Here is a 27365-nt window from a genome sequence, read left to right as displayed (position 1 = left end):
ACATACATACATACATACATACATACATACATACATATATATATAAATATTTATATATATACATACATACATATACATATATATAAATATTTATATATATATATATGAATTCGAATGTATACATACGTTAATATTTATATATATATATACATATATTTATATATATGTATATATATGTATGTATATATATAAATATTTATATATATGTATATGTATGTATATATGTATGTATGTATATAAATATTTATATGTATAAACATTTATATATGTATATATATTAATGTTATGTAATATCAGAAGTTTAACTTGGAGCAGTTGGATGATTGTCAATTGGAACTCCAGGGTTAAGGAGGATTGAGCTGGAGCAGTGGAAGGATGGGTGACCGGTCGGGGTCGGGGCTGGGGGATCGGGATCGGGATAGATGTCGGGGTCGGAGTTGGGCCGGGGGATCGGGATCGGTATCGGGATAGATGTCGGGGCCGGGGTCGGGATCGAGAATATATTTTGAATTTTTTGTTGGAATGTTCCAACGGATTGCGGTTGGAAATTCCGTTGGAAAATTCCAACGGATATCGGTTGGAAATTCGGTTGGAAAATTCCAACCGATAAATCCGTTGGAAATCCGTTGGAAAATTCCAACGGATTGCGGTTGGAAATCCGTTGGAAAATTCCAACGGAAAAATTCGTTGAAATTCCGTTGAAAATTCCAACGGTTTTCCAACGGACACCGTTTTCTAACGACGAAATTCCAACGGATTTATCCGTTGGAAATCCGTTGGAAACGTTAATTTCCAACGGAAATTTGGTCATTTCCAACGGATTTGCCCGTTGGAAATGACCATTTTTTTTGTAGTGTAGCATGATAAATTAATTTTATAAAATAGTTTAACAATTTATTTATGTATAGTTTTATGATATAAATTGGTAAAATCATTTATGAAATTTTGTTTTTAAAAAGTTCTTCAACGGCTACAATTTAAAAAAAAATAAAAAATCAAATTTTGGCTCCTCCTCAACGGTTAGGAATAATAAATTTTACCCTATAAATACACTCACCCATTCACTCAAAAACTCACACCAAATTATCTCATTCTCTTCTCCTCTCCCACAAAAAAAAAATTCAAGAAGAATTTTATTAAAATTCTCTTTGTTCTAACAGTTTTAGTGGCAACATTTAGTATTTTCTTCAACAAAAATCCCAATCCATCTCTGTTTTCAATTTGCGTTGCGATCTTACCTCTTGTTTACGTGTTACTAATTATAGCAATTTATATGTAATCATGTATTTCGCTATGTTGTCTTATCCATGATAATGAATAAAGCTAATGTATGACTTATTTTTTTGTTTAGTCATAATGACAAGAATGATAAATATCGAGTTCGAGGTCCTCGATATATCGGAAAATAATTATTTATCATGGCAATTGGATGTTGAGTTGCATCTCGAATCAAAAGGCTTTAGTACCACTATTAAAGAAAAAAATGCATCAAACGAGAATAAGACAAAGGCACTAATATTGTTGCGACATCATCTTCATGATGATTTAAAAAATGAATATTTGACAATCAAAGATCCTGCAGATCTTTGGTTAAAATTAAAAGATCGTTTCGATCATCAAAAAACGGTGATCCTCCCCAAGGCAAAATATGAGTGGATGCACCTCCGATTCCAAGATTTCAGGAATGTCAGTGAATATAACTCGACAATATATCGAATCACCTCGATTCTAAAATTATGTGGAGAAACAGTTACTGAAAATCAGATGTTGGAGAAAACTTTCTCTACTATGCATGCCTCGAATATTATACTCCAACAACAATATCGAGAAAAAGGGCATACAAAATATTCAGAGCTTTTATCATGTCTCCTGTTGGCTGAACAAAATAATGTGTTGTTAACGAAAAATCACGCATCACGACCGACTGGACCTGCACCATTCCCGGAAGCGAATGCTACAGAAAAAACATCATTCCCTAGAGTGAATGTTATGTCTTATAATAGCCGAGGACGTGGTTATTTTCGAGGTAGAGGCCGAGGCTGAGGTCGAGGACGCGGTCGTGGTGCTAACCGAAGATGGATCGGAGGAGGTGATCAAGGGAATTCATCCCAAAATCATAATTTTAATAGTAATAAAGGGGGAGCACATGGTCATCAGAACAAGAGGATGAAAGAAAGTACATGCCACCGGTGTGGAATGACGGGACATTGGTCGCGTACTTGTCGTACCGCTAAACACCTGGTGGACTTTTACCAGAAGTCGATTAAAACAAAAGAAAAAGACATTGAGACCAATCATGTCATGAGCGACTATGATGATGATGCTAGTGGTGCTGAAGACTTTGCAGACATGGACCTCGCTGATGTTTTTGCCCATCCTGAAGATGGAGTTGGTTATGAATAAAACTATATAAATATTTGCATACTTCATATAATCAATATTATCTACATATGCAGTCTCATATATAAATAGTTTTATGATATGTTGTCGTGTTTTGTATAACTATTTCTGCTTCATAAGTTAGTAATGATATTATACGTTATTAATATATTTTTTGTAATGTTGTTTTGTTCTTGAATAGAAAACAATTATGGCCAAAACTGCAGACCGAGGAGGAGATATATGTTTGGCAGATAGTGCTACAACACATACAATTTTGAAAGACAAACAATATTTCTCGAATCTGATAATAAACAAAGGAAATGTTACTACTATATCTAGAAATGTAAAAATAATCGAAGGCTCCGGAAGAGCTGATTTCATTATGTCAGGAGGAACGAAATTTACAATAAAAGATGCATTATTTTCCTCCAAGTTCCAAAGAAATTTACTGAGTTTTAAAGATATCCGACAAAATGGATATCATATTGAAACCATGAATGAGGACGACACTGAGTATTTATATATCGGGTAAAACTCCTAAAAAAACCTCCAACTTGCAAAAATATATACAAATAAACCTTCAACTTGAAAAACTATCATTCAATCTCCGAACTTGTAACTTGTCACTGAATAAAACCTCGAATTTGTAAATTATTGCTCTAATAAACCTTTGACCGGTTTGACCACAATTTCAGGCGATCGGAATTCCACGTATTAACGGATTACTGGAGTCATCTTATACATGTTATCAATTTTAATTTAAAAAATGACATCAGCAATCCGTCAATACGTGGATTTCCGATCGTTTGAAATTGTGGTCAAATCGGTCAAAGGTTTATTAGAGCAATAATTTGCAAGTTCGAGGTTTTATTCAGTACCAAGTTACAAGTTCGGAGATTGAATGATAGTTTTTCAAGTTGAAGGTTTATTTGTATATATTTTTATAAGTTTGAGGTTTTTTAGGAGTTTTACCCTTATATATCACCTCAATCAATTCGAGACAAAAGCATGTGTTGGAAAAATTACCCACTCTATCCTCGGGATTATATTATACTAATATCAATGTGATTGAATCATATGTTATAGTAAATCAGAAGTTTACTGATACATTCAAAGTTTGACATGATCGATTGGGTCACCCTGGTGCCATCATGATGAGAAAAATTATCGAAAATTCTCATGGTCACCCATTGAAAAATTAGAAGATTTTTTCAATCGGATGAGCTTTCTTATGATGCATGTTCTAAAGAGAAATTAATAATTAGACCATCACAAGTTAAAACCGGGTATGAATTACCATCATTTTTAGAAAGAATTCATAGTGATATATGTGGATCCATTCATCCACCATGCAGACCATTTCGATATTTTATGGTATTAATTGATGCTTCAAGCAGATGGTCGCATGTATGTCTTTTATCATCAGAAATCTGGCATTTTCCCGATTCTTAGCTCAAATAATTAAACTAAACGCACAATTCCCAGAGTACCCGATCAAGAAAGTGAGGCTTGATAATGCTGGAGAATTTACATCACAAGCTTTTGATGATTACTGTGTAGTAATGGGTATTGATGTTGAACACCCAGTAGCACATGTTCATACATAGAATGGATTGGCAGAGTCATTAATCAGACGACTCCTGCTTATTGCCAGACCATTGATAATGAAAACAAAATTACCCATTTCTATCTGGAGTCATGTTATTTTGCATGTTGCATCACTGATTCGTATCAGACCAAGTGCATATCATAAGTATTCTCCATTGTAATTAACATTTGGTCAAGAACCTAATATATCGCATATCAGAATATTCGGATGTGCAGTATATGTCTCGATTTTCCCACCACAACGTACAAAAATGGGACCACAAAGGAGACTTGGAATATATATTGGGTACGATTCACCATCCATTATACGATATCTGGAGCCACAAACTGGAGATGTTTTTACGGCTTGTTTTGCTGATTGTCATTTTAATGAAAGTAAATTCCCATCATTAGGGAGAGAAAATCAAGAATGGTGGGAAATGGAAATGATCTTAATTGATATACACCATCATTATCCCACTTTGATCCCCCAGCAAAACAACGAGAATTAGAAGTTCAAAGGATTATACATTTGTAGAATATTGCAAATCAGTTACTTGATGCGTTTGCAGATACAACTAGAGTAATAAGATCATATATAGATGTTGCAAATGTTCCTGCTCGGATTGAAATTTCGAAAGAACAAACGAAAGAAAATTCGACAAACGATTCCAAAACATGCTTGAAGCGTGGACGACCTATTGGTTATAAGGATAAAAACCCCCGAAAGAGCAAAGGGCCCAAGAAAAATGAAATGCTCGATTCGGAGGAATGCGTTCCAAATCAAAGAAAAGAAGTACCTTGTGATGATGGTATAAATCCAGATAATGAAAATCATGAGATCTCAATTAATTATATCAGTAATGGTACATTATGGAATCGAAAAGAAATCAAAGAGATTGATGATATATTCTCTTATAATGTGTCAAAGGAGATTGATGAAAATGAGGATCCAGAACCCAGATCTATTTCGGAGTGTCAAAGGAGACCAGATTGGAATAAATGGAGAGACGCAATACAAGTTGAATTAGATTCGCTTAATAAGCGAAAGGTATTCAGACACATTATTATTAAATCGAAAGAAGTTTCTCCTGTTGGATGTAAATGGATGTTTGTGCGGAAAAAAAATGAGCACAACGAAATTGTAAGATATAAAGTTCGTCTTGTCGCACGAGGTTTTTCCCAAAGACTAGGAGTAGATTACGAGGAAACTTATTCTCCTGTTATGGATGCTATTACATTCTGATACCTAATTAGTCTTGCAGTTTCGAAGAATTTAGAAATACGTCTCATGGACGTTGTTACTGCTTATTTATATGGGTCACTTGACACGAGTATCTATATGAAAGTCCCTGAAGGATTTAAAATACCCGAAATATTGAAAGCAAAACCGCAAGAATCATGTGTTGTCAAATTACAACGATCATTATACGGGCTAAAACAATCAGGACGTATGTGGTATAAACGTCTGAGTGAACATTTATTGAAAAATGGATATACAAATGATCCTATATCACCATGCGTATTTATCAAAAGGACGATGTCTGAGTTTGTGATTATTATTGTATACTTGATGATTTAAATATTATTGGAACTCCCGGTGAAATCCAGGATGCATCCAATTATTTAAAAGAGGAATTTGAAATGAAAGATCTTGGACAAACCAAGTATTGTCTTGGGTTACAAATAGAACATTTGAAAGATGGAATCTTTCTACATCAATCAAATTATACAAAACGGATACTAAAACGATTCCACATGGATACAAATCCACTAAGTACCCCGATGGTAAATAGAACATTGGATATTGACAAAGATCCATTTCGTCTGCGCGAAAATAATGAAGAGATACTTGGTCCTGAAGTACCGTATCTAAGTGCAATAGGAGCTCTTATGTATATTGCAAATTGCACTAGACCGGATATATCATTCGCTTCCAATCTATTAGCAAGATACAGTTCTGCCCCAACACGAAGACATTGGAATGGGGTTAAACACATATTTCGTTATCTTCAATGAACTATTGATCTTGGGTTATTTTACCCTAAAAACACAAAACAAAAAATTGTTGATTTTGCAGATGCAGGTTATTTATCAGACCCACATAAAGGCAGGTCACAACCAGGCTACGTCTTCACAATCAATGGAACTACATTAGCCTGGCGTTCTCAAAAGCAAACTCTAGTTGCTACATCAGCTAATCATTCCGAGGTCATCGCATTACATGAGGCGATCCGAGAATCAGTATGGTTGAGATCATTATCTCAACATATTCAAAAGGCTAGTGGAATACCTATCGACACGACGCCAACAATATTGTTTGAAGACAATGTTGCGTGCGTTGCACAGACCAAGGAAGGATTCATCAAAAGTGATAGAACAAAAACATATCCCCCCGAAGTTCTTCACATACATCCAGGAGCTTGAAAGGAATAAGGAGATTGAAGTCAAATATATACGATCAGAGGCGGACCTATGTTGTATGGAGTGGGGTCCAATGCCCCCACCCTCTTAGTTAAAAAAAATATAATTACTTTATAAAATTTAAAAAATTTAGTAAAACTTTGAGAATGCCCCCGCTCTATTTTTTACGTGGCCCCCACCCATCACTTTTAACCTACTAAAATATCTTCTTTTTCTTTCATCTGCCGTCTATTTTTTAAAGAGTTCTATCTCTCTCAATCTCTTTCAATCTTTCGATCTCAACATCTTCACCTCCTAAAAATAAAGTTATCAATATTTTAATATTAATCAATCAAATTAAAGGTAAATAACGCTTTGTATTTTAAATAATTTTTATATTTTTTGTTTATTTTTTATTATACTTATAAATTTATTGTTATATATGTGTTTGTCTAATTTTGTTTTTGATTTCATAGGAAACCAATGGACAAATTTCTTAAAAGAAATTTTGCATCTATATCTCAAGATAGTGGAAAAAATTCAAGTGGCAATGTATCAAATTTTCAAGTTAGCTCCTTAATACCTGAATAAATTGATTTGGATGATTTGCATTCGGATCCTGCTGATTGAAAAAAAATATTAGAGTATCATCCTAATCAGAGAGATGAGATCAGGCGTAAATATTTATTATGGGACCTTGTCAACCACGTGGTCATGATTTTCCAAAGAAGATGATAGAAAATAGATCGAGACGATTTAATCCAGTTTGGTTTGACCAATACGGCGATTGGTTGGAGTATAACATAAAGAAGGATAAAGCATTTTGTTTGTTTGTTATTTGTTTGGAGAACAAGTTGGAAATGATGCTTTTGTGACATATGGTTTTTCAAGTTGGAATAAGACCGAGAGATTGGCTTCTCATGTGGGTGATGTCAATAGTTTTCATAATAATGCGCGCAAAAAAAGTGATGATTTGATGAGGCAGGGTCAATCGATTATGCACGCTATGCATAAACAAAGTGATATAGTGAAAAACGAATATCGTATTCGGTTGAATACCTCAATCAGTTCCTGCAGATATTTGTTGAAACAAGGACTACCTTTTCGCGACCACGATAAGTCAGAAAATTCTGATAACAAAGGAAATTTTTTGGAACTTGTGAAATATATTGCAGAACAAAGTGATGTTGTGAGTAAGGTTGTTTTGAAGAATGCTCCTGAGAATAGTCAGATGGTTTCTCCAAAAATACAGAAAGATATTGTACAATGTTTTGCAAAACAGATAACCCAAGATATAATGCAGGAGATTGGTCATGATATGTTTGGGTTATTAGTGGATGAGTCTAGTGATGTTTCACATAAGGAACAGATGGCAGTAGTTTTTCGTTTTGTTGATAAGAATGGGATAGTGAAAGAGAGATTCATTGATCTTGTTCAGATGAAAGAAACATCTGTCTTATCTCTGAAGTCTGCCATTGATTCGTTGTTTGCTAAATATGGATTGAGTTTAAAAAAAGTTAGAGGACAAGGATACGATGGAGCAAGCAATATGAAAGGTGAATTCAATGGATTGAGATCGTTGATCTCAAGAGAAAACATATCAGCATATTATGTCCATTGTTTTGCTCACCAACTTCAATTGGTCATTGTAGCGGTTGCAAAGGAACACTTTGATGTCGAAAATTTTTTCGATATGATTTCAATTTTGTTGAATGTGGTTGGAGCTTCCTGCAAAAGAAAAGACATGATTCGGGAAAATCATCGAATAAGAGTGAACGAAGGAATTAATAATGGTGAGATTAGTATAGGAAAAAGGTTGAATCAAGATATTACTCTCCAGAGACCTAGAAATACATGTTGGAGATCTCATTACAAAACATTATTGCGCTTGGTTGAGTTATTTTCTTCTATCATTGATGTGCTTGAGTATGTTGAGAATGACGGTACAGATGCAGTTAAAAGACGTCAAGCCTATGATCTTCTCAAATATTTCCACACATTAGATTTTGTGTTTTATCTACACGTGATGTTACTCATTCTAGGACTCACAGATAATTTATCGATGGTTTTACAAAGGAAAGATCAAGACATTTTGAATGTTATTTCAATGGTGGAATCTACAAAGAGACAAGTACAACAACAAAGGGATACTGATGGAATTCACTATTAGATCAGGTGTCTTCTTTCTGTGAGAAACATGATATTGGTATGATCGATATGGAGGAAGATTATGTGGATTCAAGGAGATCAAGAAAAAAAATAATATAAGCAACTTGCATCACTATCAGATAGATTGTTTCTATTCTGTTATGGATTTGCAGCTTCAAGAATTTAATGATCGATTCGACGAGATAAATTCAGAATTGCTCATTTGCATGGCAACTTTGAGTCTCGCTGACTCATTTCGTGAGTTTAACATATCAAATCTGGTGAAATTAGCTAGATTTTATCCCGATGACTTCAGTTCTTTGGAGCATGTATTTCTTCAACATGAACTCAGAATCTACATCGACAATTTGATGGAAGATGACATGTTTTCTAATTTGACTACTATTGGAGATCTTGCTCGTCTTATGGTGGAAACAAAGAAACATCTTTCTTATCCCTTGGTGTACAAGCTTTTGAAATTGGTTTTGATTTTACCTGTTGCCACCGCGACGGTTGAGAGATGTTTTTCAGCGATGAACTTTGTGAAGACAGCTTTGCGCAACCGGATTGGTGATCCGTTTTTGAGTGATTGTCTAGTTTGTTTTATTGAAAAAGATATATTTCAGACGATTACAAATGAAATTGTTATGGAGCGATTTCAAAAAATGAAGGATTGTAGAATTCAGTTGTAGGAGATAAACATTTTTGTAACGATGTATTTTTATATTTTTATATTTTAAATTTAATTTATAATTATTGCTCCCAGTGATAAAATTTTCTGTAATATTGGGATGCGTCATTTACGAGATCTTTGATGTCTGTTCAGGGGGAACGTATAGCTGTCTCTTTTTCCCTTATCAGGTTTTATTCCATTGGATTTTACTGATAAGGGTTTTAACGAGGCAGTACCGAAACACGCAACTGTGTTTTTACTAAAAGTGGCTCCAAGGGGAGTGTTATAAATAAAATATATTTATGGTGGAGCCCATCGTTACTGTTCACACCGATTTATTATTCTTATATACGGTATTGTTCACACCGACCGTATACGTGAACAGTAACTTCGGGATTTCTATAAATAGGTCATTTGAGTTCCTCCATTTGTACACTTTCAAGAGAGAGATCAATAAGAAATACATCATTCTCCATTCTCCTAAAATACCGTTTTCGGTTATAATTAACGTTCTAATATTCGGGTCATTTATATTTTTCCGATTTCATAACATTAGGAGTTTTGTTCCTGTTTATAGTAGAGTTGTGCAATGTCATCGAATCTTGGAGATTTGCTTGGAAGGGCCAAATCTCGAAATTAATTTGCCATTAATGACCAAATCATTTAATTTGGCTCTCTCTTTTGTCTCTATCATTTTTTCTTATTATTATATTGGCATATATATGACATGAACAAAACTGGAATCTATTTCATAACATTTTTATATAGTCATATCATATTAAGTATGCAATAATGTTAAATATTTTTTGTCTCCTCTACTTGTCTCAAAATTTCTCCAAAGATTTTCAATATGGTTATTTTCAAATGATGTGCATGTATAGTATCTCATTTATAGCTTTTGAATGGAAACCTACAAGTAAAAAAAATGAGAATTATTTTTTTTTATCAAAATGATTATATGATAATCCGGTTTAGATTAATATATTAATCGAACATCGATTTTTCTCATATTTTATAGTTGTAATTACCATCGAACGGAAAACGAAACATTTGATAGTTATTGATCAAATTTGTACAACATAATATATTTATTTGATGATTATATTATATTTTTTAAAATTATATAATATTTTTTAAAAATTGAAGTATATGTGATGTGCAGAAGTAAAACTTTATGGACTTGCCACTATTACTGAATAAAGAATACGATAAATATTTTTTGTACAAGTAATGGAAAATTCCCTTTTTTATATATTAAATATTTTAACAAAAGAAATGCATGTTTGAATGTAAACTTTTTAAAATATAGCAATAGAAAATCATCAACAAAAATAAAAATTGAACGGAACCACATCCAAAAGTCAACTCAACCGTGAGCGAAGAAATCAAGTACGAATGCAACATGAGTTCATGATTTTTCCTCTTTGGATATGATACATGTTTTCCTAATGGTACGTACGGTCACCAAGGGTTGACGGCTTGTTGCATATTTATTCAATTCAAAGTCTATACCGCCAATTAAAGGTTTACTCTTTTATAAAATGTGTTTTTGTACGATTTTTTTTTTTCCAATTTTGTGACACATAACTTATTACCCAATATATTCCTAAAATGATAGTCTTTAAAACCCTAATATTTTATTTCAAAACACCTTATTTTCATAATTGTTTTCGCCCACGAATCTGAATTAATAGTATTGGAATGATATTAAAATACTCTTAATTATTTAAACTAATTCATTTAAAAATAATATTAATTTTGATATGTATTTCAAATAAAATAAAATTAGTATCTTCTATTTTTCACCGTATTATTCGACAATAAATTATTTAAAATTCGACATTTAATTTCCCTCCTCTTTTCTTCTTTTCTCGTGACCTAATTTCAATTAGATCCGTTAGCAAATCTTCTTGATAGAACCATTGTGGGGTCTCATTCTATTATGGTTTCTACTTTTTTCTATTTATAGCCTAACCACTTTCGAGCGGGCAACTGAACAGTTCTGGAAAAAAACCTCCATTGTCTTGACATATCTGTCCATTTACAAATATATATATATATATAAGCTATTTAAAATATCTGGATAAACAAATATAGATATATATATATATATATATGTGTGTACATACGTACGCATTTATTTATATAAAGCATGTGGTTATGTTGAATATAAGGTCATTATCTGAGCCAACCGTCTTGGTAGACATTAGCTTGTTGAGAGGTTGACTATGCCTATCATATCTTGTTGGCTTTCTCAATTCTGTTTTTATAACAACTTCAAGTAATCATCATTATCATTATTAGGAAGAGAAGGACAAACTTCTCTTTATGGATATATATATATATATATTAGTAGTGGAAAATGGAAAAATACTTTTTTAATTAAATTTTTTTGAATTTTCAGTCCAATTATATCTTCTAAAATCTGAAATTTGAAAACAGTTTGTGTATCACAATTAAATCGTGTATCTCCTTCTCAACTATTATTCGAGCATGAGATTTGGGATAAGGGCACATTCTATCATTTTCAACCAACTACACTACTCGATAAGTACAGATTGAATAAAATAAAAAAATAATTAAAAAAAGATAAAAATAAACACGGATGTATATAAACGAACACAAAATCGTAAAAAATCTCGAATTACAAATTAAAACGTTTTTCAAAAATATTTTTATCTAGGTATAAAATTGTTTCAGATTTTAAAAGAAATATTCTTGGATACAACGAGATTTAGTTTTTTTTTTTAAACAAAACTTATAAAAACTATTACTTTTACTCTCTCTTGTAAAACATTTGTAAACTATATATATGACACAAAGTCATACAACCTATTTATAAAATATAAAAAGTAACTTTTCTAATATCTCAATATAAATGATTATAAATACATATTATCACATCACACCACTATATTTAATTGTTATTATATGTATATATACATGTATACATGTACATGTGTATGCATGTAGATTAGACAGCTTTGTCGGAATCCAATGACAAGTTGGCAGATGCAGACGAGCATGAGGACCTTCTATTCTTCGAATTATTAAAATAATAAATGAAATCTGCACAAAACTCCAGAGAGAAGAAAACTATGCGTTTTATTAATTTGGTTACTTTGTTTTTATTTTTATTTTTTGGGTGAAAGGGTTTTATTTTTGTCGTTCCATTTCTACTGAACTTGTTAGTTGGGGTAATGTAATGCGTACATTTATCAAGGAATTGCACATTTCTTTTATCTTTGTTCAAGCCTCACTCATCACTCATTAAAAAAAAATCTACTAGTTTAAAGTACTGAAAAATAAATTAAAATGACATACCCAAAAAAACTATATTTATCACTAATTATTAAATATTAAATTTATAAAACTTAGTATCGCTTTCATCCAAATAAATCAAGAAATAGACAAAAATGTTACAAAAATTAAAGTTTCTAGAGTGTGTTATATTTTCAGTCGTTCGTTTTACTTTACATCCCCATATATTTGCAGGGTAAAATTCATAAAAAAATTTGAACTTTTAAAATGATAGAAAATAATTTTTTAAACTTTTCGTTTAATAAATTTATTCTCAAACTTTTAAAATATGTCATTATAATTCTCAAAACCTGTTAATTAGTGTCAAAATAAACCCCGAAGATATTGATCCGAAATTCAGTTTGGGAATTATAACAATATATTTTGTAAATTTGGAAATTATAGTGATATATTTTGCACATTTGAGAACAAATTGTCGAACAAAAAGTTTAAAAATTAGTTTTCCATAGTTCTACAAGTTCAAAATTTTTTATGAGTTTTATCCTATATTTATACTATAAATAAATCCAAGTGGAAAATTTTCAACAACAATTTGTTACATATGTATAATATATTGATCGTGGATTTTATGTAAACCCAGAATGGCCACGCATTTTGGGAAAAAATATTGCTAAAATATTGGACATGAGATTGTAACGGGCCATCTCGTCAAATCTAATTTGGCTGCTTGAGCATTTGATCCGATTTTGGCTATTTAGTATCACCTGAGATTTGATTAGTTGCACAATTATTCCCTTTTTTTCCATCGATTATAATGAAATAATGAGGGTCAAGACCCAAAAAAACTGTATATATATATAGCCCGATTTGATTGTGAATTCTATAATATTTTGTTATGGATAAATTCCCCTAGAGTTTCAATTATATATTTTGGTAGGTGTACGCGTATAATATATACCGATGATGATGTATGTCAAAATCAGTGTTCATTTTCGAAATTATACAAAGCAAGCTCTACATATATGCGCGCGCACACATACGGGACCATTAAATGCACATCCTCATGTATACAGATATATATAATACAGCGAGGCTCGTCTTAACAACCATCACTGATTTCTGATACGGCTCTCTCTCTCTCTCTCTCTCTCTCTCTCTAGGGATCAAGATCCAAAAAGAGAAGAAAAAGATGAAAAGGACAAGAGAAGAAGAAGAGGAGTACAAGAAAGGTTTATGGACCGTTGAAGAAGATCAGATCCTCATCGATTATGTCCGAACTCACGGCAAAGGCCACTGGAACCGTATCGCCAAGAAAACTGGTCTGTCTCTCTCTCCCTCCCTCCCTCTCTCTCTCTCTCTCTCTCTCTCTCTCTCTCTAAAGATTGAAACTTTGTAAGTGGGTTTCTTGTAATTAGGGCTTAAGAGATGTGGGAAGAGTTGTAGGCTGAGATGGATGAATTACCTCAGCCCTAATGTGAATAGAGGAGATTTCACCGACCAAGAAGAAGACCTCATCATCAGACTCCACAAGCTCCTTGGAAACAGGTTCTCTTTACATACATACATACATACATACATACATACATACATACATACATACATACATACATACATACATACATACATACATACATACATACATACATACATACATACATACATACATACATACATACATACATACATACATACATACATACATACATACATACATACATACATACATACATACATACATACATACATACATACATACATACATACATACATACATACATACATACATACATACATACATACATACATACATACATACATATTTTCTAGGTAATTCAACAAAAAATAAGAAGAATATACACTTACCTAATAGTAAAAACAATATTACTTATATGATATATAGTTCACTCTATACACTAGTAAATGCATTCATTTATGAATCATTTACATCTACAACTACAATATTGTTTTTTTATATTTATAGTGAAAGAGCAGTATCTCTTCAAGACATCTGAACAAATCTCATGTATATGTACGTGTGTGTATTAGTGTATATATATTATTAATTATATGTATATGATATATATATCCTTTTCATCTCTGCTGGCTATACTTTATTTGCATACTTACCATCTTTGTATAGGTTCATGGGCATAGTTTATTTAAATTGCTCCCCCCAACGTTACAAATCTCTTTTTTTTTTTTTGTTATTGCCAAACAGATGGTCTTTGATTGCGAAGAGAGTGCCGGGTCGAACAGATAACCAAGTCAAGAACCATTGGAACACTCATCTAAGTAAGAAACTCGGGATAAGATCCGATCAATCCGCTCCCAAAAACGGCGAATCCCCTTCTCCGACGATGATCTTCGCAACCAATTCTTCTCCGCAACGGCTCATCATCAATAACACCGATACGAGAGATCACACCGCAGATTTTGAGTCTGTGAATGTCCAAAATATCCGAAACAAGGATGAAGAAGACGACGTCGCGGTTCCTGTCCTGATCGATGAGATGGCGAACTTCTACAACCCAAATAACGCTTTCTGGTTTCATGAAGATTATTACTTCGGGTTGAGTTCACTCGCTATGATGGATTTCGCTGATGGTTACTGCCTCTGAATTATATATTAAGTTTATTAATTGTTGTTTTAATTAATTAATACCATCGATCGTTCAAGTGTTTTCAGTCTTCAGAAGTTATATATAGTTGAATATGAATACATTTTATATATATTTGTTTTTATGTCAAAGTAATTTCACATATAGTCTTAATTTCTATTTATGAGAAAATAAGTAAACAAAGGTATTTTGTTTGGAAATATATATTAGAAGAAATGTTTCTATTGTTCGATCATGTCGATGTCTCAACTAGAGAATGTGTTAATGTGTTGTGTTCGGTTATAGTTTGTCAATTACAATGTCGTCTAATTCTTATGTTTTGTCTTTATTTTTAGAATAAAAATACAAAAAAAAAATGATAACGTCAATGTTGTACATGTCCGCGTGCATGCTACGTAAACATATGCAGCGAAACGTGAAGATATTTTTTATTTTTTATTTTTAAAAAATCTCGGAATCAACATATGAGAATGTCTTGATAAAATATGTCAAAAGTCGGTCTCCACGAATTCTTCAATACCATCGCTTCTACAAAAACTTCCAAATTGTCCGACTGAATAAAATTATATTTGGAAATGTGCATAAGGAAATAATTCAATATAATTTGTTTTGGTAAAAAATAATTGAATATAATGTTTGTCATATGCATAAGGAAATAATCCATGATGGAGTCGATCGGTAACAAGATTATGTCCTCATCTTGCACACACACACACTATATGTATGTATGTATGTATGTATGTATGTATGTATGTATGTATGTATGTATGTATGTATGTATGTATGTATGTATGTATGTATGTATGTATGTATGTATGTATGTATGTATGTATGTATGTATGTATGTATGTGTGAGAGAGAGAAAATATTAGGGTTACTTGATTATTTTAATAAGAATATGGAAAATATATATCTATCAAAATATTTTAACTTGTTATTAAAAGTAATTGTATTTATCAAACATATATGTGTGTATATATAAGTACGTGTATATATATATGTTAAATATTCGAATATTTCTACTAAGTTTTCTAATTAAAAAAAATGTGAGTATTGGACTTGGAATGGTCATGTAAGCTCATACGTCTCCGGATTGGAAAGTTAGTTGAGGAAGCCAACACTTGTTCAAAGATTCTTTCTTCTATATATATATATATTTTAAATTTTCCAGAGAAAAAAAAATATATATATATATATATGATATGATACAAGTGCATTTATATTTATTATGTATATTAAATTAATTAATCACCCATTCGCGTATCGCTCAACAGCAACATGACGATAGACCCCCAACAACTTTGTTGATTTTGGTCCACACTTTTCTTTGTCTCTTCTGAGTTCGTCAATGCATGATTTTAAGTTATAACCACAAGACTTCATGGTTTCTTAATATCGTGGAGCCACGTGGACTGTCTTATTAAAAAATAAATTATATGGTTTTATGAAATTCAGAAAAACTAGAAAGATGGCTGATTTAATTTAAATAAAATTTCAGAAAGAGAAAAAAGAATCAAAACAAAAAACATTTTCAGGCAAACTAAAATAATAATGTCTTACAAGTGTTTCAGATTGTCAGAGTATCTTAAAGCATATTTGACCAAACACTTGGAGGAATCACACACACACACACACACACACACACACACACACACACATATATATATATATATATATATATATATATTCCAACACATGTTTAATTAAACTCCCTTTGGGAATTCTAGTGAAAAAAGATGTTTCTCCAAAATTAGTCGAATTTAGATTGTTAATCTCGTGACGGTGATTTTGAACATTTGAATACAAACTATCAAATATATAATTCGACCAAGCAACAAATTATTTAGTCATAACATAAAGTTTCGGTTTATAATTCTAGTTGGGAAAAAAAATCTAATTTTGCGTTTTTAATCCTTGATTTGTTAAAAAAAATACAAAATTATAAGATAAATCCCATAAAAATATTAAATTTTATAAAATAAGAAAATAAAATATATAAACTTTTAATTGGACAAATACATCAAATATTGAAATATATCAAAAAAGTATCTCAATTCTTGAAATAAAAACAGTTTATTACACATCAAATATGTCATTAAAATCTGTAGATTCATTAAAATCCGTGTACAAAAAAATTTAAATAAATTGGATAAAATGATGACGGTTTAGTTAAATATTGTATACGAATTTTATTTTAATCTTCAAAAATTTGAAATATTTTTTTACACATTTCAACATTTGATATATTTATTTATTAAATTAAAATTTTATATACTTTTTGTTATATTTTGTAAAATTCGATATTTTTATAGAATTTTCATGCAATGTGATTTAAAGTTATCGGTCAGAACATAAATTTCACTTTCTACCAACACCTATTTTTCTTCTACTAATTCTATCAAATTTCATTTCCTGGTGATTCAAGTTTCATTTAAATACAAAACAATTAAACGATAAACATTTTTTTGGAAGTGTATATGCTCTAAGATACGTTCAACATCAAACGGTTTTAGTTCCTGTTAGTTTTGTATTCGTTCTTTTACTTTTGAAAATATTATATCCATTTATGTTAAATTGAATCGAGTTTATATTAATTTTATTAGAATTTAACTTATAAATCGAATTAACCCATTAACCATTTCTTATTCTTTTTGGTTATCCACAAAGTCTGCACTTATCTCGAGTGGTGCCGAGTTTATCTTTCCTCGGACTCCGTGACATTGAGACGGCCATCATAAAAAAATACTCTTAATTTACTATATATAATTCAAAACATACATGTCTAATGTGTAACCACTAACCACTCTTATTATCTATTTAATCATCATACTAGTCACATTGAAAATATTATCAAAATTATATAATGATCATGTTAATTATATTGGCTATACCGTTAAAATTATATAATCAATATTAATGTGAATGTGGTATCGAGCTCTGACCATTCGCTCTGATGCTCGTACGTTCGAGGAAGAAAAAGAGACACCGAAATTTTAACGAGTTCGGTTACCGAACGGTGCTCAGACCTACATCTCGGCCGGATGGTACCGACGAATCCACTAGAGACAGAAACAACCGAGAAGAGTAACACACCGACACTCCACAACACAACCGGCTCGCCCCTTACCGAGTCGACCCTTGCTTACCTCGCACCGTCGCCGTAGATCTTAGCTCCTCGTTGCCGGGAAGCTCCTTCGTCGCATTGTCTTTCTCTCTCTCTCAGATCACCTCTGTGATCGCAATCCCCCTCTCCCTCGAGCATCGTGCATTCAATTGACGATGAATCAAAGCATTAGGGTATTAACCCTAAAATACCAAAACAACGTTTTGGTTCGGGATTAAAATCTCGCTCGATTTCATGCTAAACCGAAAGCCTCCGTTAGAAACAAAGTCTCCTCTTTTTTCACCAACACATGGGCCAAGCCCAACAATCTCCACTTTGGTGGAGAAAGAGGAACCAAAAAAGAAAAATAAACCTAGTGGATTATCGTCGTTTCCAGCACCGATCGACTTTTTCCGAAAATTAAAAACACATTAGAATTCATAAACTTATCTGACTTATCTAGTTCGACATCTTCTGTACCGAATTCAAAACCTCCACCGCCTTGAATCTGATGTAGCTCATCGTCGGTGACTCCAAGGCTTCGGATCTTTCTTATTCCGTCACTGATCCAGCTCATCTATCCCTGAAACACTTGGTAGAGGATCAGAAAGTTCACATGGACAAGATTCGAATCGTAAGCATAACATACGCCGCCCGACCGGCAAACGTTATCTCTGGTGGTATGACGACTCCCTAGACCGTCTATTTAACCCTCCCGGTAAAATCGATCTAAGACTTTACCTGCTAGCAATCCGAGGGTTATTATACCTGACATCTATCCGTCTTCCGAGTCTAACCCGACTTTCCTGAGACTAACCTGAGTCATACTACCGAACCTGCTAGAAAACCTAGCCTTGGATCCCTATAGAGTCTACACTACCTATAAATATGTGACGTCTACCCCCGTGACCCTAACCTGCCAACTAATCCCACGGTTTTGTCCCGTGAAAACGCTCATAGTCATCAAGAAATGCTCCACCAAGAATAAGAGACATGAGTGCATGTGCTCCACCCTGAGAGGGAGTGTCTTAGCACTCCAACTTTCACCGACTCTACCCCGTGAAACCCGACATCTCCTAGCTCACACCATCTCATGAGCATCTTATTCAGGAAGCTCCACCTAAATGTGAAGACCTCACCTCCTAACCTACCACCGAGAACCGAAGAATCTTCGGTTTACTCCTCCAAGATCAATACGTCCTTCTACCTCGGACTCTCCCTTCCTCGTCATCCGGGACCTACAATTTCTTCTTATAGTGTCCCTACCTACCTGTGGAACCAATCACTCCACCCGATCATTAGCCTTCTTCTGCAATCCGATTTCTCGGGTTTGACCTAGACCTCTAGTCCTTCCACCATACCCCTTTCGGGGTATTCCGAATTAGAAAATTCTAACTCCATCATCTTAAGATGATATAACCCGAGTCTAAAATTGACTCTACCCGGAAGTGATTTAATCGACCCTAGATGACACCAATCTCCTAATACACTGGTATAATTCATCAACCACTTCCATATTGTTCTCAAGTTCAGGGTTGCTAAAGAAATATTGAGGATTCAAAGAATGACCAGCAACATGCAAAGGACGATGAAGTTGACAATCCCATCGCTTATCGATGATTGCAATCACATCTTTGTATTTGTTTTCATCACGATTGAAAGAATTCTCGATTGCTTCTTTTGCCTTGTCCATTGCTTCATAAATATAGCTCATTGCGGTTTTCTTTCACTATCCACAAGTCAAAGCACTTTAATAAGCGGGGCCATAACCTTGAGATCATATATCATGTTACTCCAAAATGAAGGTATGATGACAATTTTTTCAGCTTCCTTTCCCTTGGACTCTTTTGCCAACTTGTTTGCTCTCTATTCACTCGAAGTGAACATTCTTCTAAGATGATCTTTCTCTTGAAAAATCCTTTCTAATGTAAGATAGGAAGTGGCAAAATGGGTGACGGCATGTCTTACCAATTCCCTCTTGTTTGTGAATTGTCTCAACAAACTCAATGTGCTGGAGTGATTGTAAATAATCTAACAACAGATATGCCTCTTTTTACTCTGAGCTTAATCGAAGGAATTTTTCCAACGTCTTCAAGGATTAAGTCCACACAATGAGTTGCACAAGGAGAACAAAAGAGATGTGGTCTTTTTTCCTCTAACATCTTACATGCTAACACGTAATTGATTCCATTATCAGTTATTACATGACAACTTTCTCTTCTCCGATATCCTCAACTAGAGCATCCAACATTTCAAACAACTTTTGACCCGTCTTCACAAAATCAGATCCATCTACGGACTTCATAAACATTGTGCCTGCGAGAGAATTCACAAAGAAGCTAATCAAACACCTTTGTTTTCTATCATTCCATGCATCCGACATAACATAGCAACCATGTTTCTCCCATTGAATTTTATGATTCACCATCAATGAGTTGGTATATTTAAGCTCTTTGGTGAGTAATGTCATCCTTATTTGATGATAAGATGGGGCTGGAAGTTTTGGACCGAATTTTCCAATAGCGTGCACCATATCTTGAAAACTATGTAATTTAATACAGTTGAATGGAATTCCAGTTTGATACGATCATCTTGCAATAAATTGGTGAACTATAGTGATGGAGTCTTTGTTGCATGCTTCTCTAATATTTTGTTACCTCATCTTTTCTTTCTTGTTCCTTGAAATAGCAGTTTCGGGTCTTCTTATGAACACATCCGTAGGACCTTTTAGATCAGTATTCTTGTTATATTTTGTTTGTGGAATTTTTTCTTCTTCTTCAGATAATCCAAATCCCAAATCATCAAGATCAATCTCCCTGGGATTGGGCTCATTGGAATTATTAGCCCTCTTTCTTTTGTACAACTCCCATGACTCTTGTCCTTTCGGACACTTTTTACAAATAGTGGTATTACCCTTCTTTTCCATCAAATGCTCCTTAACTCTAGTAGTACCTCCTCGCAAAAGTTTTGTACAAAATTTGCATATGAGATTATTTATATCATTTTCTTCCACAGTTATAGCATATTTCTACCTAAGATCTTTTCAAGTCTTTCTAGACGTAGATATAAATTATGAACTTTGTCCGTCTTCAATTGACATAATTAATCCTGTTTAGATATAAAAACAAATATAGAATTTAATTTTTATTAAAGAATAATATAAATACTGATAAAATCATAAAGAAAAGAATATAAAAAGATAAATACTGTTATTAAAGATAGCTTGAGACATGTTTCAACTTTCAATACATATGCACCACGTAAACAAAACAAAAGAAGTAGGAGAGAGAGAGTTGAGAAATGCAAGCTTGTCTTCTCCTTCGTCTTCTTCCTCTGCTTTAACTATGCTCCTTTTTCTTCTACTTCTTCTATGTGTTTTTTTTTTCTGTATCGAAGACCTAAAAACTCATACTCATAAAGATTTTTGCACTCTCCTTTTTTTGCAAACTTTCTATTTTTCAGTTTTGTCAATTTTATTTTATTTTCATTTGAAAACGTTTACAAATTCTAATTATGTCGATTTGGTTAAATTGGTTTTCTTTTTTATTAATCTTCGCCACATGACCCGCTAGCCATAAATTTTGACGCCATAACGGGGACAATGGCGAAAACGCCATTCCCGCTTGGATATGTGGCATATGTGGCGGAATCAGAAAAAAAAGGGCCACGCCACAAAACCATGGCGGCGCCATGGTCGATTTTTAACAACACTGCCTAATAGACCAAGGAAACGAGACCTAACTAGGCTTAACCTTGGTATAGGGGTGTCAAAAAAGTTCGAGGCCCGTTCCCCGGCCCGAACCCGTCCGTAAAATTTACGGGCTTGGGCCTACTTAAGAAATTGAAGCCCGATTGTCCATCAGGCCGGGCCGGGCTAGCTCGACCCGGTCTGTCGGCCCGAAAAAATAAATATATTGTATATTATATAATATAAATATATATAGATATAGATAAATATATATACATACATGCATAAATATATATATATATTAATTCACTAATATTTAAATAAATTTTATTATTATATAAAAATTAAACAAATCTGAGTTTTAATTTCTCTTAAATCCACGTATATATTAATAAATGTTTTTATCAAAACTTTATTTTTTATTATCTTTAGTATATATTATTTTTTTTTCTATTTTGATAATTTTTTATTAATAATTTTTATTTTTATTTTGTTATTTTTTTTTAAAAAAAAAAGCCCGAAGCCCGGCCGAACCCGAAAAAAGCCCATTGAGCCGGGCCTCGGGCCCAAGAGTTTAAGCTCGCGTGTGTTTCGGGGCGGGCTTGCCCGGCCCAACCATTTTGACACATCTACCTAGCTATATTTATCAGTCGATGTAACGGACTTTAAGCTAAATCTAACCAGACTTCAACCAAGGTACATCTTACCTAGATGGATCTAATAGACCAGGCGTGATTGGACTTAACCCAAGGTATATTTCAGCCTAGCCGACCTATTAGACTATTGCACAAACCTGATTGGACTTAACCTAGGCATAATTTTACCTAACGGACCTATTAGACTCAAAAGACACCCTACCTTAAGACCTGATTACGTCTAACCAGACATAACTTAAGACTAAACCTATCCTGATTATGTCTAATCAGACCTACACCACCGAGTCTATATGGCCCCTTACAAAGTCTTAATCAGACCTATACCACCGAGTCTATATGACCCCTTACAAAGTCTCAATCAGACCTACACCAAGTACTATTCAGACCCCTAACAGCAGTGGCGGATCCAGAAAAAATTATGAGTGGGGGCAATAATTATAATAAATATATAATAAAATTAATAAAAATATATTATAAAAAATATTTATATTTGATCATTAAATTTTATAATTTTTCATTTTTTAAAATATATCCATAATAACTTTTATTTATAATTGTTTAAAATATATATTTTTTAATAAAATAAACTGCAATCACTCAAAAATTGATCACTAATACGATTGCTTAGAGCTATGTTTACAAATTTTGTTAACGGAAAACATCTTCCATCATAGTGTCAACAAATAAAATCAATTAATGTATTAATCAAACCAGTCGAGATCAAATCGTTTTAATTTATTTTCTATTATCATTTTTTAAAAGTCATTATCATGTTATTGATAAGATCCTCTAATATTTTTTTAGCTTAATCAATTTATCTATAATTTTTTTATCAAGTCAAATAAAATACATATATATATATATATAGATATATATAACAATAAATTTGTGAGTATCATCAAAATATAGAAATTGATGAATAAATAAAAAATAGAATTACTTAAAAGTCATAAATGAAAGAAATAATATGATCTCACATTTATTCAATTGTGTAATACAAAATATATACATGAAGAGGTTGCTATATCTAAGGTCACTAAGGAGATACAATTAAGAGAGAATCAATTATACAAGATTACAATCAATTAGAAATAGATTTGATATACTAACATATTATTTTCCTTTAATAAAACTTAAATATTTTTAATTTGATTGTTTTTTAATATTAGATCTATACATAATATTTTTGAGAATTAAGAGAGAAAGATTAAAAAACAGTTGGAAAATAAAAAATAAAGAATAAAAAAGAGACAACACGTAACTTAATTTAAAAAAAAAAAGAGAAATAAAAAAACAAAAGAGTGGAAAGAGGGGGCACAGGTAAAATGTTAATGGGGGCACCTTATATTATTTATCAAAAATTTTAAAAAATTATAAACAAATTAAAAATTTTAGGGGGGGCATGGGACCCCGTTGGTCTATACGTGGATCCGCCTCTGCCTAACAGCCCTAGTTAGACCACCAAAGAACCCTAATCAGATCTAAGCCAACCCTAATTGATTTAGCCAACCCCTGATTTGATAATCATAAGTCCTAGTCAGACACCTAAAAGTCCTAATCAACAAACCTAAGTCATCCCTAATTGACTTACCAATCCGTAATTAGACTTTTAATACCTTAATCAGAACTAAACTAAGTCTAATATGACTTAATTCCCTCTGATCAGATCTTATTAATACCTAGAACTAACCCTACAAACCTGTCCTGATCTAAACCGATCCCTATAGATTTGTACCTAGTTTTTCTAGACTGAATCGACTCCTAAACCAACCCGTTTTAGCCAGATCCTAACTGCTCAGACCTAACTGGTCAAAGTACCGGACTCTATGACTCAAAGCAGGTAATTAGAAGTCAAATTTAGCCTAAACCAGCTAATGCCTAAGGTAGGTTGACTAATAGTAGTCCCAAAAACCTTAAACCAGATTAACCTAACCCTACAACCAAATGTTTAAATCTGATCAGACCTAGACTATGTCAATATAGATATTTTAAACCTCTAATAAGACCTAACCAAGCCTATTTAGATTTATTTACCTACTGATCAGACCTAGACTAAGCTAGACCAACCCATTTGACTTAGACTAGACCTAACCAAGACCTAAATAGCTCTTACAGATCTATATCGACCTAAAACCAGTCAACTTCAGCCTATTTAAATCTAACCCGATCTCTTAACTAGTTAAACCTATTCAATTCAACCTATTCAGACCTATTCTGAACAGAAACCCAAAATCTATGACTCTTATCAGCTCTACCGAGATCTAAGTCTGCCTAACCCTAGTGAATTTTCACTAAACCAAGCCAAATTGGATACTAATCTGACCTATACCAGGGTAAACCGATCACTACAGACCCTAGGCTACCCTAAACTAGTCGAACATGCCCTAAACCAGACACCATCAGACCTAATTAGACCAACCAAACCCTAAGCAAGGAATTCTAGTCCTAACCGGACACTCTAGACCCTATACCGATCAAATCTAGCCCTAATCAACCATCTCAGACCCTGAAACCGATCAATACTAGCCCTGACCAAATAAATCAGACCTTAAACATACCTCTAATAGCCTAAACCAATTTGAAATTACCTAAAACTGGACCCAATTAACCTAAATCGTACAACACTAGTCCTAACCGGACAAATCAGACCCTAAATCAGACCTAAACCAGTCTAACTTGGCCTAAATTGATCTCTACCGGACTCAATTGACCTAAACCGCTCTAAATTAGACAGAACCGAACAAATCAGATTCTTAATCAGATCTAAATCGGTTTGAACCGATCTGATTTGGCCTAAACTAGACCTAGACTGACCTGAACCGGTTCAATTTACCCCAAACCGGACCTGAACCAGTTCGATTTGACCTAAACCGGTCAATTGTTGACCAAATTTGTCAACGAATTGATCGAGCCAGTCTGAACCGGTCTGAACGGCCGAAACCCGGTCTGAGCTGGCGGAACTAGGTCGAACCCGGTCTGAGCCGCCGAGAACCGGAACTGGATCAAATCGAACCAGGTTCGATTGACCCAAACCAGGTTAAACCGAAAATTAGATTCTGAAACCCTAATTTCGGAGAAACCCTAGCCGCCAAGTCAACCGAGTTAGCTTGGTTGTTGACTCACCCCGATCCCTCCACTCAGTCCTGACCGAGTTTCACCAGAATCAGACTTTCTCCGCCGAGTTCCACCGTCGGACTCAAATCGAAGAAAAATGCGGAAAAAATCGAGTCAAGAGACTCATCTGGTTTACCTGGTCCGAGACGAGTCTTCACCATGGCGACTCCCAGAGGCTTCAACTCGACAGATCTTGTCACCGACAACCCCGTGACTGTTGGATTTGCCTCCCACCCTCACTCGTACGTGCGAGAAAGAAGAAGAGACACCGAAGTTTTAACGTGTTCAGTTACCGAGCGATGCTCGGGCCTTCATCTCGATTGGACGGTGCCGACGAATCCACTAGAGACGGAAACAACCGAGAAGAGTAACATGATGGCACTCCACAACACAATCGGAGGCTCATCGAGAAATACCAAGAGCAAGAACAAGAACGACTCGGCCCTTGCTTACCTCGCACCGTCGCCGTAGATCCTAGCTCTGTCGTCGCCGGGAAACTCCTTCGTCACCTTGTCTTTCTCCCTCTCTCATGATCGCCTCTGTGATCAATCCCCCTCTTCCTCGAGTATCGTACGTTCAATTGATGATGAAACAAAGCATTAGGGTATTGATTCTAAAATCCTAAAACGCAACGTTTTGGTTCGGGATTAAAATCCCGCTCGATTTCATGCTAAACTGAAAACCTCCGATAGAACGGAGTCTCCTCTCTCTCACCAACACATGGGCCAAGCCCAACAATTAACATCATTTAATGTATAAAAAAATTAATTAAAAAGATATGGTATGAAATCTATATAATAAATTAAAGATAATTTTGATACGTGTATCGAGACCGCATTCAGTACGCCCCCGAGAGACGTGGGACACTTGTATTTAATTCGATTAATAAATTAAAATTCATTTAATTAGTGACAGATGGATCGAGCCATATATCCGCGTGATTTAATTCGTTTTATATGATAATTTTCCTTCACCGTACACTGATATTAGTGGTTGATATATCGACAGGCCCAAAGCCCAAATTTGTAGGCCCGCGGACGATAAATCCACGTGGACTCCACATAGACATTAATATTTATTTCTTGTTGTATTTCTAATTATTACACAAACCAAATACTCGCACCCAAAAATATACTGGCCACCAATTTTGTATATTTATTTTCATGGGACCAAAATATATTAAAACTACGACTGAGCATTTCGGAAATCGGTTCGGATTCGGGATTAGAATGTATCGGTTCGGTTTTTTTGATTTTATAAAAATAGATACCAATTGGTTTTTATATTATATTCGGTTCGGATCGATTTTGGTTTCGGTTTGATTCAGTTTCGGTTTTTATTAAAAAAATTAGATATCCCTTAAAAAAATTCAGATTTTTAGAAATTTTTAAAGTTTGATTCGATTTGATTAACCGTTCGAGGAAAAATATCATATTTTTCGGTTCGGTTCGATACGAAACTAAAACGCCCACCCACCCCTGATTATAACAATGTTTTCGTTTTTGCCGACATAAATATCAGACATTTCATGGTGGCCCAACTAGTGAATAGTAAATACCCCAAGGTCAGTCCATTACAACAAAATTAAAAATAATATACGGTGAAAATTAAAAATGAAATAATTGTATTATACAATATGATTATTGATCTTAGTATGATTTATAATCTACAAAAGATTCGTCAGAAATCTAATCTCGCTTATGCACACAGATGACATGAATGAGCTTTCAGA

At 33.5% G+C, this 27365-nt stretch overlaps 2 protein-coding genes across 2 annotated transcripts; both read left to right on the top strand.

Moving 5' to 3' along the window:
- Positions 1-2196: 2196 nt before the first annotated feature.
- LOC104825349 lies at positions 2197-9406 on the top strand. Its single transcript, XM_010557672.1, has 7 exons — positions 2197-2392; positions 7221-7358; positions 7467-7570; positions 7655-7916; positions 8091-8290; positions 8694-9116; positions 9347-9406. The coding sequence occupies exons 1-7, from the start codon at positions 2197-2199 to the stop codon at positions 9404-9406; spliced, it is 1383 nt and encodes a 460-aa protein (XP_010555974.1).
- A 4200-nt stretch (positions 9407-13606) lies between these two features.
- LOC104825336 (transcription factor WER-like) lies at positions 13607-15196 on the top strand. Its single transcript, XM_010557661.2, has 3 exons — positions 13607-13773; positions 13870-13999; positions 14673-15196. Exons 1-3 carry the CDS (start codon positions 13644-13646, stop codon positions 15070-15072), a joined length of 660 nt encoding a protein of 219 aa, XP_010555963.1. The 5' UTR covers positions 13607-13643; the 3' UTR covers positions 15073-15196.
- Positions 15197-27365: the final 12169 nt, after the last annotated feature.

The sequence above is a fragment of the Tarenaya hassleriana genome, unplaced genomic scaffold (genome assembly GCF_000463585.1).
Source record: "Tarenaya hassleriana unplaced genomic scaffold, ASM46358v1 Cleome44, whole genome shotgun sequence".
In the NCBI taxonomy this organism is placed as follows: Eukaryota; Viridiplantae; Streptophyta; class Magnoliopsida; order Brassicales; family Cleomaceae; genus Tarenaya; species Tarenaya hassleriana.
The sequence above is the reverse complement of the archived record's forward strand: the minus strand, read 5'-3'. Positions and strand labels throughout refer to the sequence as shown.